Source organism: Lampetra fluviatilis, chromosome 21 (genome assembly GCF_964198595.1).
Source record: "Lampetra fluviatilis chromosome 21, kcLamFluv1.1, whole genome shotgun sequence".
In the NCBI taxonomy this organism is placed as follows: domain Eukaryota; kingdom Metazoa; phylum Chordata; class Hyperoartia; order Petromyzontiformes; family Petromyzontidae; genus Lampetra; species Lampetra fluviatilis.
The window spans coordinates 9122147-9137770 of record NC_136295.1 but is presented as its reverse complement, the minus strand read 5'-3'; the positions used below and the strand labels follow the sequence as shown (position 1 = coordinate 9137770).

At 40.7% G+C, this 15624-nt stretch overlaps 1 protein-coding gene across 2 annotated transcripts in view; it reads right to left on the bottom strand.

The window, feature by feature from the left end:
- CWC22 (CWC22 spliceosome associated protein) overlaps nt 1–15624 on the bottom strand; it is a 99087-nt gene that overhangs the window by 50859 nt on the left and 32604 nt on the right. For both annotated transcript variants that reach the window (XM_078866026.1, XM_078866027.1), the window contains exon 11: nt 3120–3180. In XM_078866026.1, coding sequence (XP_078722152.1) covers nt 3120–3180 — 61 coding nt within the window. The remainder of the gene's footprint in view (nt 1–3119; nt 3181–15624) is intronic.

Genomic DNA, 15624 nt, shown 5'->3' with positions numbered 1-15624 from the left:
TGTGAAGGGCATTGTGGCAGAGGCAGGCGATCTTGAATATGATGCTACTGGCGATGGGTAGCCAGTTGAGGGCACGGAGACAGGCTAGTGAGTCGAGACGGGGATGAGTGTGGCCAATTATGACACGTGCCAGGTTGTTTTGTAGTCTTTGAAGTTTTTTTAGGTTGCCAGTGGAGGTCCGGACTAGGACGGAGTTGCAATAGTCAAGGCATGACCCAACTATGCAGCATGCCAATGTGTTGGCAATTTCAGTGGAGATGAGAGGACGTAGGTGTCTGAGAGCCTTCAGGTGAAAGTTACATGAACCGATGATATGGTTGGTTTGACGGTCGAAGGATAAAGTTGAATCTATATACACAAATACATTATTGTCAAATTCCCAAGTGTTTTACGTGGTCAATCCACTGCTGGATGGAGGCCCACACCCTGAAGCCTCCAGCATGTCTCAGGATCCTGCCATGCATTGATCCACATAGCGCCATCGCACAGGAACTGATTTCGTCGCTACCGTTCCCTCGGTGAACTCGCTCTCGGATGCAATTTCACTCCTTAGCTGTGACGCCGTCATTAACTTTTACCATCTGCCACAATTCCCTGCCAGTGATGCACCCTGCCCAAGCCCACTTAATTTTCTCAAGCAGTTTTAATTACGTCATGAGGCTGTCTATGTTATATAACACACGTGCGTTTTGTCTTCATGTCTCTCAATACGATTCCAAATGTGCATTTCTCCATGCATGTGTTCTTTTTGAGATTGTTATTTTTTCGTGAATGACACACATTGCATTGATGTGTTCCTTTCCATTATCGAGTTCAACCATCCAAAAGCACTCCAACTTGCTCTTATCCATGACTAAAGTGAAAAGTAAACTAAACAAGAGCCTGGCACTACGGATTACAATGCATGCAAATGCATTCTGAAAGTCACCGACCGTGATAATCCCCAAAATATGAAGTAACACCTGTTTTAGAGATTACAAGATACGCGAGGAAATTAACACACCTCAAACATGTGCACGATGTCTATTACAAAGTTATACAAATCTGGTCGCGCACACACACACACAAACCCATCAATTTAAATACTCTGAACTCTTGCTTTATGATGCAGGACAAACAAGCGAGTGATATAATCTGAAGAACACAGTATTATTTACATTACGTTTACATTTGCTTTTACGGTAAAATAGAGGGTGACATATCGTAAAGTGTTTTTCTTTTTTTTGCTCCATTAACATAAGCAAACACAAATTGATTCAGGCACGTACACAACTTTTGCCAAAAATTGAAAGACCAAAGTGGGGGAAACCCAGAGTTCAGACTGTGTTATTGACTTGGAAAGCAAGAATCGTACATGTTGATCCCTGACATGGGAAAATGTTAGATGTCATTAAGATAAAGCCCACCAAGCATGTCAAATAAAAGCATTTTTCATTGTATTGTTGGCAAAGCCAACAACACATTGATTCAGTGCTGTCAGTGTAATCACACCATTTGTCAGGCACTTAAATGGCCCAGCAACTCAAAGCTCCTGCCATCTCAGCTATACCACCAATGCCCGTGCAGTGACTAACTCGGAGACGATAAGACTTCGAGGCACTTCTTTATTAACTGGCACCATCGGGATTAACACACTTAATATTGAGTCCGTCTATTACACTGGTCAACACACTTTTTCTGGAATAAGGTATTCCAACGGTTTTAAGGTAATTTTGGGGTGCCTATTCTAAATCTGGCATCAGTTTTTGTCTATCACATCAGGTTTTTTGAGATATCAAATATTGCATTTTCAATAAAAACTGCAGAAGAAAAATATTAAATAAATGTGGATAGCTACCTAAAATTATATTATAAACACACTATCCTAAAAATACAGCACCATATCTTAACACTAAAGCAGTCACTGACTCGCAACAACTTGCAATCATAAGTGACAGAGTTAATTTCGGGTAAAATCAATGAAAATGGGGTATGCCGATAGCATAATAAGTATAACCCGTAAAAACTATAAATCCTTTATATGCGTGGCAGCGAACTTAATATAAAGGATTTAAAAATATATTCGCATGTGGAGGACGCGGGGATCGATCCCGCAACCTTTGGCATGGGAAGCGAGGGCGCTACCAACTGCGCTACTCCGCCACGGCCTGTGGAGGGGTTATGCTCTGAGCTCTTAAACTGTGACGTTCAGCCAAAGCGATGAATGAGTTCTATTTGAATATATGTAAAATAATTTTTTTTTGCCTAAAAAGTGTAAAATTTTGGGAATTTTTTTTCACGAACATTAATTGTCTGGCACAACGAGTGTGTGTGGAAAATGTCAGCTCGATTGGATCACGGGAAGTGGGTTAAAAAACGACCGAAAGATTTGCTCGGTCGTAAGCAAGCAAGCAAGCACGCAAGCAAGCACGCAAGCAAGCGAACTTAATATAAAGGATTTAAAAATGAGATGTGATAGAGCAAATCTGAGGTCAGATTTGGAATCAGCACCCTGAAATTAGTCTAAAACAGCTGCAAAAGTCCAGGCCAGAAAAAAATGTTTTTTTTGTTGACCAGTGTTACCGGCGACACTACTCAGCCAGGACAGTTGGTAGGCTGTCTGACTAGTGGCGCCCCGAGATGGTAGAGACGACGACGCGAAGAATGGTGAAGACGACGAGAAGAATGGCGACAATGGACTTCAGCAGCACGACAGGGATCCCACTCCAACAACAGCCTCGAGGTCCCCCCCACAGGGGCCTTCCTCTTATACCGTCAGCGTGGCCTCGTTCCGTCCCCGGCCACACCCCCTTTCTGGAACCTACCAGCGGGTTCCTGGTGGGTCCCTTCTGTGATCTTTCCCCAAGATCCCCCTCTCGTGTATATCCTGGCCTGCTAACGTCAGGACTGCCACACGCCGCAGATCCCCTTTTCTGCCAGCAGCCAGCGCTATGCCACTACACCCGTATGAAGGTTTTAGCTGACGGCAGACGTGTGGAAAAATGTGTATGTAGCAGTGGCTTGCAAAATGGGTTGCCAGTAGGGCACGATGCTGCCATTGGTTTTCCAAATTAAGTAATGAGTGACGAAAATAAATCTAATCCGTGGAATTTGAAACGTGATGCAAAAGGAAAACATACCTCTTGGCCAGCTGGTAACTCCATCTTTAGTAGCTTGTGGGCACACTCCTCAAAATCCAAGCTGTAAAGATATAAAGGCAACAGCTGAAGACGCGTATTCAAACTTGAATTAGCACTATTATATGTACATTCATTGTTCAGTTTCTCCTTAGTGATATATGTTTTATGTAACCCATTCAAATGCAAAAATGAAAGATATACCCAAACTATGCAGGGAATTAGATTTTTGAGACCATAGTCACTTATACATAGCAAAGACAAAATAATTACACACTTTAATTCGCTAAATGAGAATTTTGGTAAGGATTTTTTTTTTAAACATTCCTTAGCTTTTATATTTTCCCAACTTTCAAGACTGCTTTATTTCACTTTAATGCGTAATACAGTGGCCTATTTTCCACAAAGCATATTTCAGGCATTATTAAACCTCTGGAGTTACATTTTATCTCAGCGAGTGCTGAAAAGTGGTCACACCGGGACCACCAAGCGGGTTTCTCTCCATGAAAAAATCATCAAAGCAGGCGGGCACAAACAAAAGCAAAGATCTCCCGTATAGCCTTAACAGACTGTTGGAGCAAGCGCTGTTCGCAAGCACTTACGAAAGCCGACACCGCATACGAGGAGGTTGGGTTGTTTACACACCACACCAGGTACTCAATTGAGGCTGAGTCGACCTAGGAGAGGCCCAGGACCAGTTTAGGTAATCATCAATGGTGCTGGCCATGAGCGGGAATCGAACTCGGGTCGCCAGGTTCGTAGCACAGCGCGCTAACCGTTGCACTACCGCTCCCCACAAAGCAGGCAGGCACACACTCACACAAACATACTGGGCTTAAACTACCGTTCACTAGGGCAAAGCCAACATCAAACTCTGCACCATATTCCCCCTGTATATTTGAATTGAAAAAAACAATCCTAAATGTAACCGTTCACAAAGAGATAGAATTTGGCACAATGCTGCTGGTAATTTCAAAAGAAAACTATATAAATGCACTACAAATTTAAATTGAACACTACTCGGAAAATTCTAATTTGTACTGAAAATTAAGAGCATTATATTTAATCGTTTAATTAACAGCATGTAGCAGATTGGTTAAAATGGTAAAAAATATTGATGCAGTCGAATTGGCTCACAATTAATACGATTTTACATTCAACCAGACTGTTAAAATACATAAAACTCTACATTAATTTCTAAACGTAAGTTAACTATGGAAACACCACACAATTTTCAAATGAGCCGAAATGTACAGAGGGGATATTTATGAAGCTCTCTTCATTGAACTGTACAAAAATATTCCTTCGTATTTTTACTTAGAAACTTAAATCGGACTCGTATACCTGGCAAACGAAGAACGAATGTCCTAACGGCACAAAACGATGGCTTTCTGACAAGTATGAACGATGACAAATGACAATATATATCCCATTGCCTTATGTAACAAAATGTTTCAAGCACGTATAGACGATACCAGAATCAAAGTGTTCTTCCCGCGAAGCTCCCCGTCCTTTCAATACGTTTTACGAAAGTACTCGACACTTGCAAACTGTGCTTGTAGTTTACTGGGCACATCTGAAACAAAGTGAATCTGTGGCTCATGTGCAAAAATAAATGGACCGTTTTGCATGAAAATTGCTGATTTTATTGGGCTGCTTTGCTACGGAGCGAAAAAAAAACTCCCTGCCAAAAATGTTTTTTTTATTAAAATTATTGCTCGGCTGTTCTTCAAACATCCATAAGGGTCCTATGCGTATCACAGACACCTAGCGTGGCATAAAGAGCATCGACCTGACCTTGAAATATGCAGTTCAGACTATTTGCCGGGTTTGTTCTGGGAAGAACGAAATGGCAGAGCACAAAATGTAAGTGCTGCACAATCAATCGTGGATCCCAGTGAGGGAATTAAAGTACAAATTTTCCCATGAGCAATTGAAGTCTTCCATTAGGTCTAATGCACATTTCCATACAATTTAAATGACTGTAGCTCTACACAGTCCCGTTTAATAAAGCTGATTTTGTAACGTAAAAACAATCTTGGATTCAGCACTAATTGGACGATACCTATTATACGAGAGCAAATTGTATACGAAAACTAGGTATGCCTCATTCAGACATTTGAACATATCTTCCACACAAACATCAGTGTATACTTTTGACTTAAAACTTTCGTGACTGCAGGAATTCATATTCTATGGTTCTTTCGGTAAAGTCAGGTAGAAAATTTTTCTTTATAATAAAATAATAAAAATGAAAATAAAGTGAATGAAAAATAATAAAAATATCACGTTTCGATCGCAACACCATAGAATATCAGTGTATACCTTATTTGTGTAAAAACATTAGAAATGTTATATGAGTAAAACATCATCCGCACCTAGTTTACACAACAAAGGCTCATTCGCGTGCTTCAGCCGCACCGAACCTCACAAAAATAATATTCAGGGCCCACCTTGGCTCCTCCCACCCTCAACCAGTATATATACAAATACTGTTTCTTGGAATTTTTCTCACTTGATACAGCTATCGTGCTGTGACGGTTCCACCTGAAGACGGAAGCTTGTGTTGCCTCCGAAACGTCGTGATTTTTATTTTATTTTCCTTTTATTAATTTACATTTTTTACCTACGTGACTTTACCGAAAAAACCTAAGAATATGAATCCTTGCAGTCACGAAAGCTTCAAATCTAGAATACATCAAACAGGGTTTATCGAACACCAACGCACTGTGTGTGTTCAACATTAACGAGTTAGATACAAAGATGGAAAATAGAATGTTCCCTTCATTATTCGCGAGGGATACATTCCGGAGATGCCTGTGAATAGTACATTTTGCTGATAACGATATTGGCCTATGAAAAACTTTTTTAATGAATACTCTTAGTTCTTTCGGTAAAGTCACGTAGGTAAAAAAATGAAATTAAAATTAATAAAAAATAAAATAATAAAATCACGGCGTTTCGGAGGCAACACAAGTCTCCGTCTTCAGGTGGGACCGTCACAGCCGTCACGACAGTCCCACCTGATGACGGAGACTTGTGTTGCCTCCGAAACGTCGTGATTTTATTATTTTATTAATTTTAATTTCATTTTTTTACCTACGTGACTTTACCGAAAGAACTAAGAGTATGAATCCTTGCAGTCACGAAAGCTTCAAATTTAGAACTTTTTAATGAAATGCATTAAATAAGTAAATAAGCTATTAGATACGTGAAAATTATCATAATAATATCTCTCAACACCACATCTCATCACTTTCTAACATCAGATTCTCCCTCATCACTTTCTTTCTCTCACTCGATGGAGTCGTGTAGAGTTCCAGATGCAATTCGTGGAAAGACAAAGTCGCAGATAGCAAGTTCGTGAATAACGAGGGGCAAATACATTAAATGGGTTGACCTTTACAAATAAGAATGTTTCAAAAAAATAAAGCCTTAAAAAATGCTGTAGTCAATTTTTGAGAAATCTGATTTGCTGTTCAATGGCTTGTAAATGCCACGAACATATGAGTTCCCTAAAGGCCAGAATAATGTCAAAATAAATGTCTCCATTTTTTTTTACTGGTCCCACTGTAATGTCCAACGTTGCTAAAGGTTAAGGTTTCAAGGCTATTGTGTTACAAAATACAGAAAGGTTCAGAGCACTTCCCCAAGCACCAAACATTTGCAATCATTACAAAACCAAAATCTAATCCAGCAGGAAATTTACAAAAACACAAGTAGCCTTTACGTATCAAGGAAAAGTTAAACTTTTTTATCGCAAATTGTGTACACACAATGATCAATGAAGTACAAACCACAGTAGTTTTTGACCTTTACATGTGTAGGTTTTACTTTAATGCTTAGGTTTTTGCAATGATTTTACAAACTGCTAGAATATGTCAGGCCGTCAAAATGTAGACGTAATTGGATGAGGGGCACGCAATGAGCTGGATAATATTGGTCTGGTAAGCCGATATGTTGACGGACTAAAACGCATTTTACTTTAAAGTGGAGAAGCGGGGATTGTAGACTCCAACATAATTTCCACTATACATTGGTAAAACATACACCAGTCATTCCTTGTGCTTTGCATCCAAATGCCTTTAGTTAATTATAGTTAATGCTTCTTTTCATGAACAATAACACCTTCATTGCATGCATAAACCCCATTATGTGTTGTTGAGCATTTCTACTAGTACCGTGCATAGATCTCCATTCATTTTGAACAAAAATAGAACATATCTGTGAGTCTGCCACACTCGAGGCTTTCCAGGCCAATATTATCCAGCAACATTTTGTATTTGTTTAACATGCTTTACTGTACTGATGAAATCCAAAGGATTAAAACAAGCCAGAGTGTGTTTGTTTAAACAAATACTGAGAGAAAAAAACATTTTATCTATGTTGAGAAAACGACCATATCAATGTTAATTTCAATCAATTGACAGGATTTATTTCATTCTAGGAACAAAAAGTATATATTGCATGAATAAAAATAACAGCACAGGTTCATCAAACCTCATCAGAGTGCCACAAAACCTTCTGAGACCAGATATTTTAAAGACTTCATTACAAAGTTGAGGGAGGGAATGGCACAATAATTTCTGTCCATGCAATTAGTACTTATAGACTTAAAACATGTTCGTGACTTCCTTAGTTTTCCAATACTGTGCACTCCTATCAGTCTTTACATTGTTTGTTGTTGTTTTTTGGGTATTTGGATGTGATACATTTTCACGTGATAAGCCACTTCGTTGAGCTATCATTTTACATAAAATTTCTAAGTAACTTTCTGACCCGTCCTGACTGGACATCTGTGAAAAAGAGCTTCCTAGCTCATCGGATTCTTCCAGTCTAAATAAAGACTCTTGCTTCTAATAAAAACACTATGCAACAGAAGGACCAGTGACCACAACCTGCACAAACCAAGTGACGGATGAGGCCAAACCAGGATGATGCATCCGAGTGAAAGTTGTAAACAGAATATAAGAGGACAAAGGTCAGCTGCAGAGGCGATGTTGCCACCTTTGTCTGAAAAGAACATTGACTGTACCAAACGCCACAGCCAAGAGATGGCATTGACCCGACTCTTGATTAATGAGACCTCCAGCGCCACCCTTGGATCTTCAGACCGAGCACGATTAGCACGTGAGTTGTAAGTAGGTGCAAGATTTGTTTTGCTTAGAGCCGTGTGGTTAACTGTAAATGCAAGTCACGGGCCTGTGTGATTAATCGTTAATCTATGTAAAACACAACTTGTGGGTCATACAGGAGGTGAGTCTGCCTAATCTTTCCTGCCAGAAAAGAATCCAAAGCTTGTTAATTATACATCACTCACTGTGCAACTGCCAATTTTTAGAATGTTCGATGTTTAGGGAAAATCCTCATGGGAATATACTCAAGAGAGTTTTTCAGAACCACCACAAGGAGATTTCGAGAGCATCATTATGGGTGACCTCACTAATGCTAATCACGGACCCTTTGCAACAGCTTACGCCTGCTGCTAGAGTTACCATGCGTCTGCCTAAATAGTATTTGATTGCTGAAGCAATCATTGCAGCAGCAATCAAATCATTGCTTAAGTTAGGTATATTCTTTGGAATTCATCGCGACTGTGGAAGGATGGTGGAGTGGTGGCGCAGTGGATAGAGGCGCACTGCCCTATAACCGGAGCGACCAGAGTGTGATCACCGGCCAGGGACTAACATAATTGGCGAGGTGATATCTGAAATGGTTCTGAGCACCCCTCTCTCCTCTGAACCCGTGCTGACCATCCTGGTGAAAGTAAGGTTAATAAACCTCGCAAATTCATGAGGAAGCAGTGTACTTCGACCAGCAGTAGACAGGCAAGGGGCTGCACATTTGTACATTTATTGTGATGTATGAAGTCAGGATGCGCAGCAAAGAAAGGGCTCAGTTCGGTGACTGCTGACTGAAATCAGTGATCCCACGTCAGAGAATAACCCTGGAAAATGACCCATCTTTCCTTTCCTAAAAAAACATGATCCAGTGCTTCTTCGTGCTGTCTAGGGTGGTTTGGCGTGTGAAAATATAGCGCGTATCCAAATATAGCCATTGCGGCTGGGCTCGAACGAATTTAGTATTCTGAATCATGCACATGATGTTCTTTTCGTGCAATCATTTGTGATCCAGATTGAGACCATGAACTCACTATACTATAAACTCTGGTTTAATCCAAGTGGAAATGTATGACTTTGCCAACACACACAAAAACTACATAGATGAAAGATGTTCACTACATCTCACACTGATTTGTTTTCTAGATATTGTCCACTTCATAACCCACAATCACTGTTGCATGTAATGCACTGTTATATTAATTTCAATTTGGAAATGTGCAATTATAATTTTAACAATTTAACTTGTGCCATATTTACAATTAAGGATCCAACCTGGAGGAAAAAAGGCCCAATACATTATCACAGTAGTCTAATATTGATTATACCATAAAACTATCATTAAATTTGTGTTGCATGCAAAATGTATTATATTTGGGTTGGGGTGAAAGATAAAAGAACATTGTATATATGCAATGAAAAATCACAATTTTCCTGGCGAATGAGTGTTTTACAACCACAATTAATATAATAATTAACTACCTTGTAGTCTATGCAATAAATGTGCTTGCAAAGCCATTGTGTCATGATCGGGTCCCCCCCCCCCACTCCTAACCCCATACACACATACTCCTCAGTCTTCATTCCCCTATATTTAGTTTAATTACAGATTACTTTAAATACTAATATCAATTGTGACCAACGCTGAAATAACTTAATGATGAGTGAAATGTTCCCAATGAGTAATGATCTGAATGAACATTACATTACCCGCGTCTACGGCTTCCTATCCTGCCAACTTCACAGTTAGCCGAGCGAACAAGACAGCCCTTCATTTAACCTTCACGACAGCGCTGTGGAAAGCGCAGCTCAAACAATGCGACCGCTGTGGACGACTGTAATGTACGAAACCATTTTTAAAAAACCCTCAGGAGGGAAACGAGCAAAGCTAACGTATATCTTTTTGCGACGGCCGAAAAACCAGAGATTATTTCACAGTCCGAAGAGGCAATGACAAACTGGATTGTTAAAATACACTCAGTTCCTCGTCACCATACAAGGCCGCGGCTCCGATTGGCACGGTTCGCCACATGCGGTGCGAAAGAGGTTAAACAAACACGCACATACATAGGAGGCCAACATCTTGCGTGATCCAAGACTTTAGCTGTAAGGGAGTAAGTATAGAAGTGCCTACGACGCTATAAAATGGTCCACTTGTGCAGTGCTTAATGGTCTTGGCACTGAAGCTGATGACTGCACACAATATCCATTGAAAATTGTCGTCTGAACCTCCTTCAGTCATGTTCAACTCTTCGGAGGACGAGCAGCAACTGGTGATTGCTCACATGTTGAGTGCACATTAAGCTCTAGGGAGTCTGAATAAAAAAAATTGCCAATTGATCAGGCGTTAGCAAAATCCTTGATCCATCTGTACTCTTAGACTGTAACTGGCAAATTACATTAGCACATCTATAAAAAGAACAAAATATAAAAACCATTAATGCGTGGTTCCTGTAAAGCTTTCCAGTAGGCATTTATCCTTGCAAGTATTTATTAAAATAAAATGTCACGTTTCACACCACAAACGGACATGATGTCACATGTAGTGACATCACCGGCAGGGAAGAGGAGGTGCTTGCATGGCATGTGATGTCATAAGATGATGTCGCATGCAATGTCAAAGCAACTTTATGAGTGCTGAATTTTGTCCCTAAATATTGGACGATCTTTTAATCAATGTGGTGGGCTTTCTGTAAGCAAAGCCCTAAAAGCAATACAACCTTTCTATAAAGTTGCGGTCACATTTGATAATATTTACAATAGTTAAATTGATAGTGCATTTCAGACAGACAAAAAAAGGCCATAGAGATAATGTAATAACACTTTCAACCTCAGTTGGCAAGTGTTAAAAAGAAGGTAACAATTTGCTGCAGGTTAATACAACTTTTGGAGACCTGGAAACAGGCATTAACCGTATTTGTGACGTTAATTAAATCCTATATTAAATTAAAGTTCAGAGTACAAGATCTGCATAATAAGTGGAATAGCAATAATAACGGCTAAAGTTGAGTCTCTTCAAGTACTCACTGGACGGTTAATGAAAATGAACTTTGGATTTCAAAGGGCATTCACTGCAGGATACAAAGAAATCTGGTGAGACTTGGTAAAAAAAAAACAAGTTCCAACAAAAGCTCACCTTCAATACTCTTAGCTGCATAATAGGCAATATTTCACCGTTATACAAGGAAGAACACAATTACATAATCAATAGTATACTTCCGCAGCTATTCACAGTCGAAAAGAATGCCCTCTCAGCTACCCGATTCATCCTGCACCACTGTATCACTTTAACTCTCCGATGTAATCTCACCGATACGGGCTATAGAAAGCAATGTGCATGGTCTGTGGGCACTATTCAGCCTTCCCGACACTCCTGGTATTGATTCCTAACTCCCCCCACCCCCGCATTAGATTAATATCATTCCGTGTAACCTGAAGACATCAAGCCAGCAAGAACAGAGGACACCTAGACTGACTTTACACACAAAGTCAATCAAGGTGCAATTTGTTTTTATGAAAAATAAGGTGTGGCCTCGAAGACCAAACAACGTGAAGTAAAACAATTATATCTGCAAATCCATGGCCAAGTCTAATTTTAACCTGATTTTCTGCAACAATTCCATAATTTGCGACAAAAATCTACCGAATTTATTTCGGAATATTTTTTTCACAACAGAACGTTTCGTCTCTTATTCAAAGGCCCATTTAAAAACTGGTCATCGGAAAACATTTAAAACTGCAATTGTCATCAGGCCCCATGGTGTAAAGAGCAGTCTCCAATTCCTCTGTTCTGCAATCTCTTTGATATGGGGCCTTTGCCCAAAATGTCACCCATTATATTTCCTTTTAAGATAGTATTATTGACGAATGTGTTGAGTTGTATATTGGAATTGCAACGTTTATAAATAAAAGGAGCGGTGATAAGAGTCGTTAGCACACAGAGCTATGAACCAAGCATCCTGGATAAGATTCCCGGCCACGGCTAATACCAGTGACGAGTGATATCTAAACTGGCCCTGGGTAATCTTAACCAACCCACAGTAACCAGCTTAAAGTATGGTCAAACAAGCTTCGCAACAGACACGGGCCTCGGTAGCCCTTCATCCAGTTGAGGATGTATCATTGTCTTCATTTGTTACATGCATTATAATTGCATACTGCACTTCCCACACCTTTTCCATTTGCAGATCGCCCACAAATATGACGTATATAGTCTCCATGGGCTCTCACCTGAACATGATGAAGATGACATTAAAAAGCAATCAAAGCAGCACAGGGTTAACAAGTACGATCATGTTACTACATCTTATGCAAGTTTCTCTCCACATTTCACACATGATTGCGCTTGAGAGCTGCTCACAGCCAGAACAGCAGGACACACTTTAATAGCCCACCACACATCGCGGTGCTCACTACGTCTAATTTTCATCATTGTCTCCTTTTTGCAAAGTGCATCGCGCTGTAATATGGGTCCTGCTTAAAATACGGTTTTCAAAAATCCATCGCTCAAACGCACGGGGCCACGATGCGTGGCGCCAATATTTTTTTTTTTATTCTATGGTAGAAGGTACGACTTTAAAACGATACACACATCGAACGCTTTTCAGAATCAAAAGTATGTGCGCTAATGAGACAATAATTTCAAGCTGAGAATGTGTTTATGCGTTTTCCAAAACCTCCCCTCCAACCAACCCTGCCCACGCATATAAACATTTTTTGTCTCGAGTATTCACGATAAAATACGGACGTTGTTGGATCCTATGAAAAAGCTAACTGGCAGCAGCAGCAGCAGCCGCGTCCGAGACTTTGCAAAAAAACAACAATGGCATTATACCCTGTGAGGAACGGCTGGGTTTCCACATAAAAATTCCGAATTCAAAGCAGTTTTAACAGTTTACCTTTTCAGTAGGAAATACAAACTCTGCACCAGTGGAATCACTTCGACTTTCTTTTTTTATTTCTGGCAAATACACACCGAAACTGTATCGAATTTCATAACTTCACAAGGGGTTTAATGTTTCGTATTTTCGTGCCAAACGTAAGCATTAATATATGGAAGTTATAAAGACTGAATAACCGATGTATATCAATAATTTATGAATCTCAGATGAGATGCGCAGGAATAGTTATTATTATAGTTATTCACAGTTGAGGGTCGACGGATATTTATGCTCATATTCAAGTATCTACAAAAGGTACTGCAGCATGAGGGTCAGTAGATGAAATTTACAGGAGAAAAGTACGTTGTTTTTTTTTATATAACTCAATCCACATGTCGGTCAACAGCTTTGCATGGGATGGATGAAAGGTCTTCAATGGCAAATATATAAGAAATGTAAATGCGCAAGACTGAAGGCTATTTATATATCTGCAGATATATTTAAAAGCAAACCTGAACAATAACTAAAGTAGATTACATCAACAACACGTTCAAGTTCACACACTCGAAATCTGCTCTGTGCCACAGAATCAGATATCGGTCACCACTTACGTTAGACCCAGCCGCTAATCAAACCCGGGTCAACGGGTGCATAGCAGTGTCCTAACTACCGCGCCACTCCTCCCCCTTGACTTGTATCCATTTCTGTCTTGATATCACGTTCTGTGAGATCTAAGGGCGGTCTTTTTTTCACGGCAAGGACCCTCAAACCACCATCTCAAGTCCTTGGCCGACCCCTCTGAAGCCATGAACCACATTCTCTTTCACCTTCCACCCCAGTGGGTTTGACTAATTGAGAAGGAAGCACTGGAGAGAGCTCAAACGCAAAGATGAGCAAATGTGACGATGTCTCCCGAGAGGTTGCCATGAGAGGTGGAAACACAGGGAATCACCTTCATCTCTTACTCCCAATGTCAAGGAGATGTCTAAAGTGCCACGGGGTGGAACAGATTTCAAGAGTAAGGAGTGGAGTGTGCCAAAGGCTGTAAGGTAAGCCAGAGTTATGTGAACACATTCTTTGGGGTACAAGCGTTGAGAACTCTTTGGTTCTTTCGGTAAAGTCACGTAGATGAAAATAAAAAAAGGAAAATAACTAAATTAAATCACCACGTTTCGGAGGCAACACAAGCTTCCGTCTTAAAGCTTTCGTGACTGAAGGGATTCATATTCTTGGCTGTCTTTCCAACAGCTCAAGTTTCTTCACCTGAGGACGGCTGCTTGCGTTGTGGCCAAAACGTCGTGAGAAATTTGTCAGTATGTTTTATTTTTATTATTTTATTATTTCCCTTCTACGTGACTTTACCGAAAGAACCAAGAATAAGCTTCCATCATCAGGTGGAACAGCCACAGCAAAATTACTGTAACGAGTAGTCACTCACTAACTATTACTGTAGTCACTCACTACAATAATAGTTATTTTCATCATTATTATTTTATTATTATTTTTCATCTACGTGACTTACCGAAAGAACCTATCCTTGCAGTCACGAAAACTTCAAATCTAGAAATGTTGAGGAGTAGCGTGATGACGTCATGGGGTAGTGGGATGACGTCATGTCACGGGTATTGTAAGGGGGTACTTAAGGGGTACTCCCCCCCCCCCCCCCCGCGTGACGTGAACGGCGTCGTTGTGGGAACCCGGGAGTGTGGATCGGCTGTCGGGCTGTGACGGTACCACCTGAAGACGGAAGCTTGTGTTGCCTCCGAAACGTCGTGATTTTTATTTTATTTTACTTTAATTAATTTAAATTTGTTACCTACGTGACTTTACCGAAAAACCCTAAGAATATGGAAGAGGTCTCGAAGAGATAGCCGAGAGTAGAACTCGAAGAAGCCTGTGAGAGCCGGCTGATAGTGAGCGAGGTTCTTCTCTCCTGTGAGTTTAGAGTGTTATTATACTGGGAGGAACCTCTGGTTACACCAGTCACACAGGGGATTATTGTGTCCATCCGTCGTGCAGGTAGGGGCTGGGTGGGGAGGGAGGGGCTGGGTGGGGAGGGGAGGGTGGGGAAGGGCTGGGTGGGGAGGGTGGGGCTGGGTGGGGGGTGGGAGGGGTCGGGCTGGGTGGGGAGGGGCTGGTCACCCCGTGGTGCCCTTATAAAACTCAACGTTTAACCTACTCACACCGGCTTGCGGAATACACCACGCCACCGTTGACCCTGGCCATTGACCGAGCAACCCAACGTTCCTACCAGCTCCCTCCGCAGGAATGTGTTTAACAGTTTTTAATACAGGGATAAAGCCCTGACATGAAGTTCTGTCTCCGAGTGGTTCTACATCTCAAACACAAGCATAGATGCATGTATGGATTGGAGCAAGACACAGTCACACCTGCAGATGCATACACATGTGGAAAATACTCATTGGCATTGATGAGAAATGAACATGGCACCACACACAATTGGACTCAAGCATGCTATGCCAAGCTTGAACATTTACAGATGCTTGT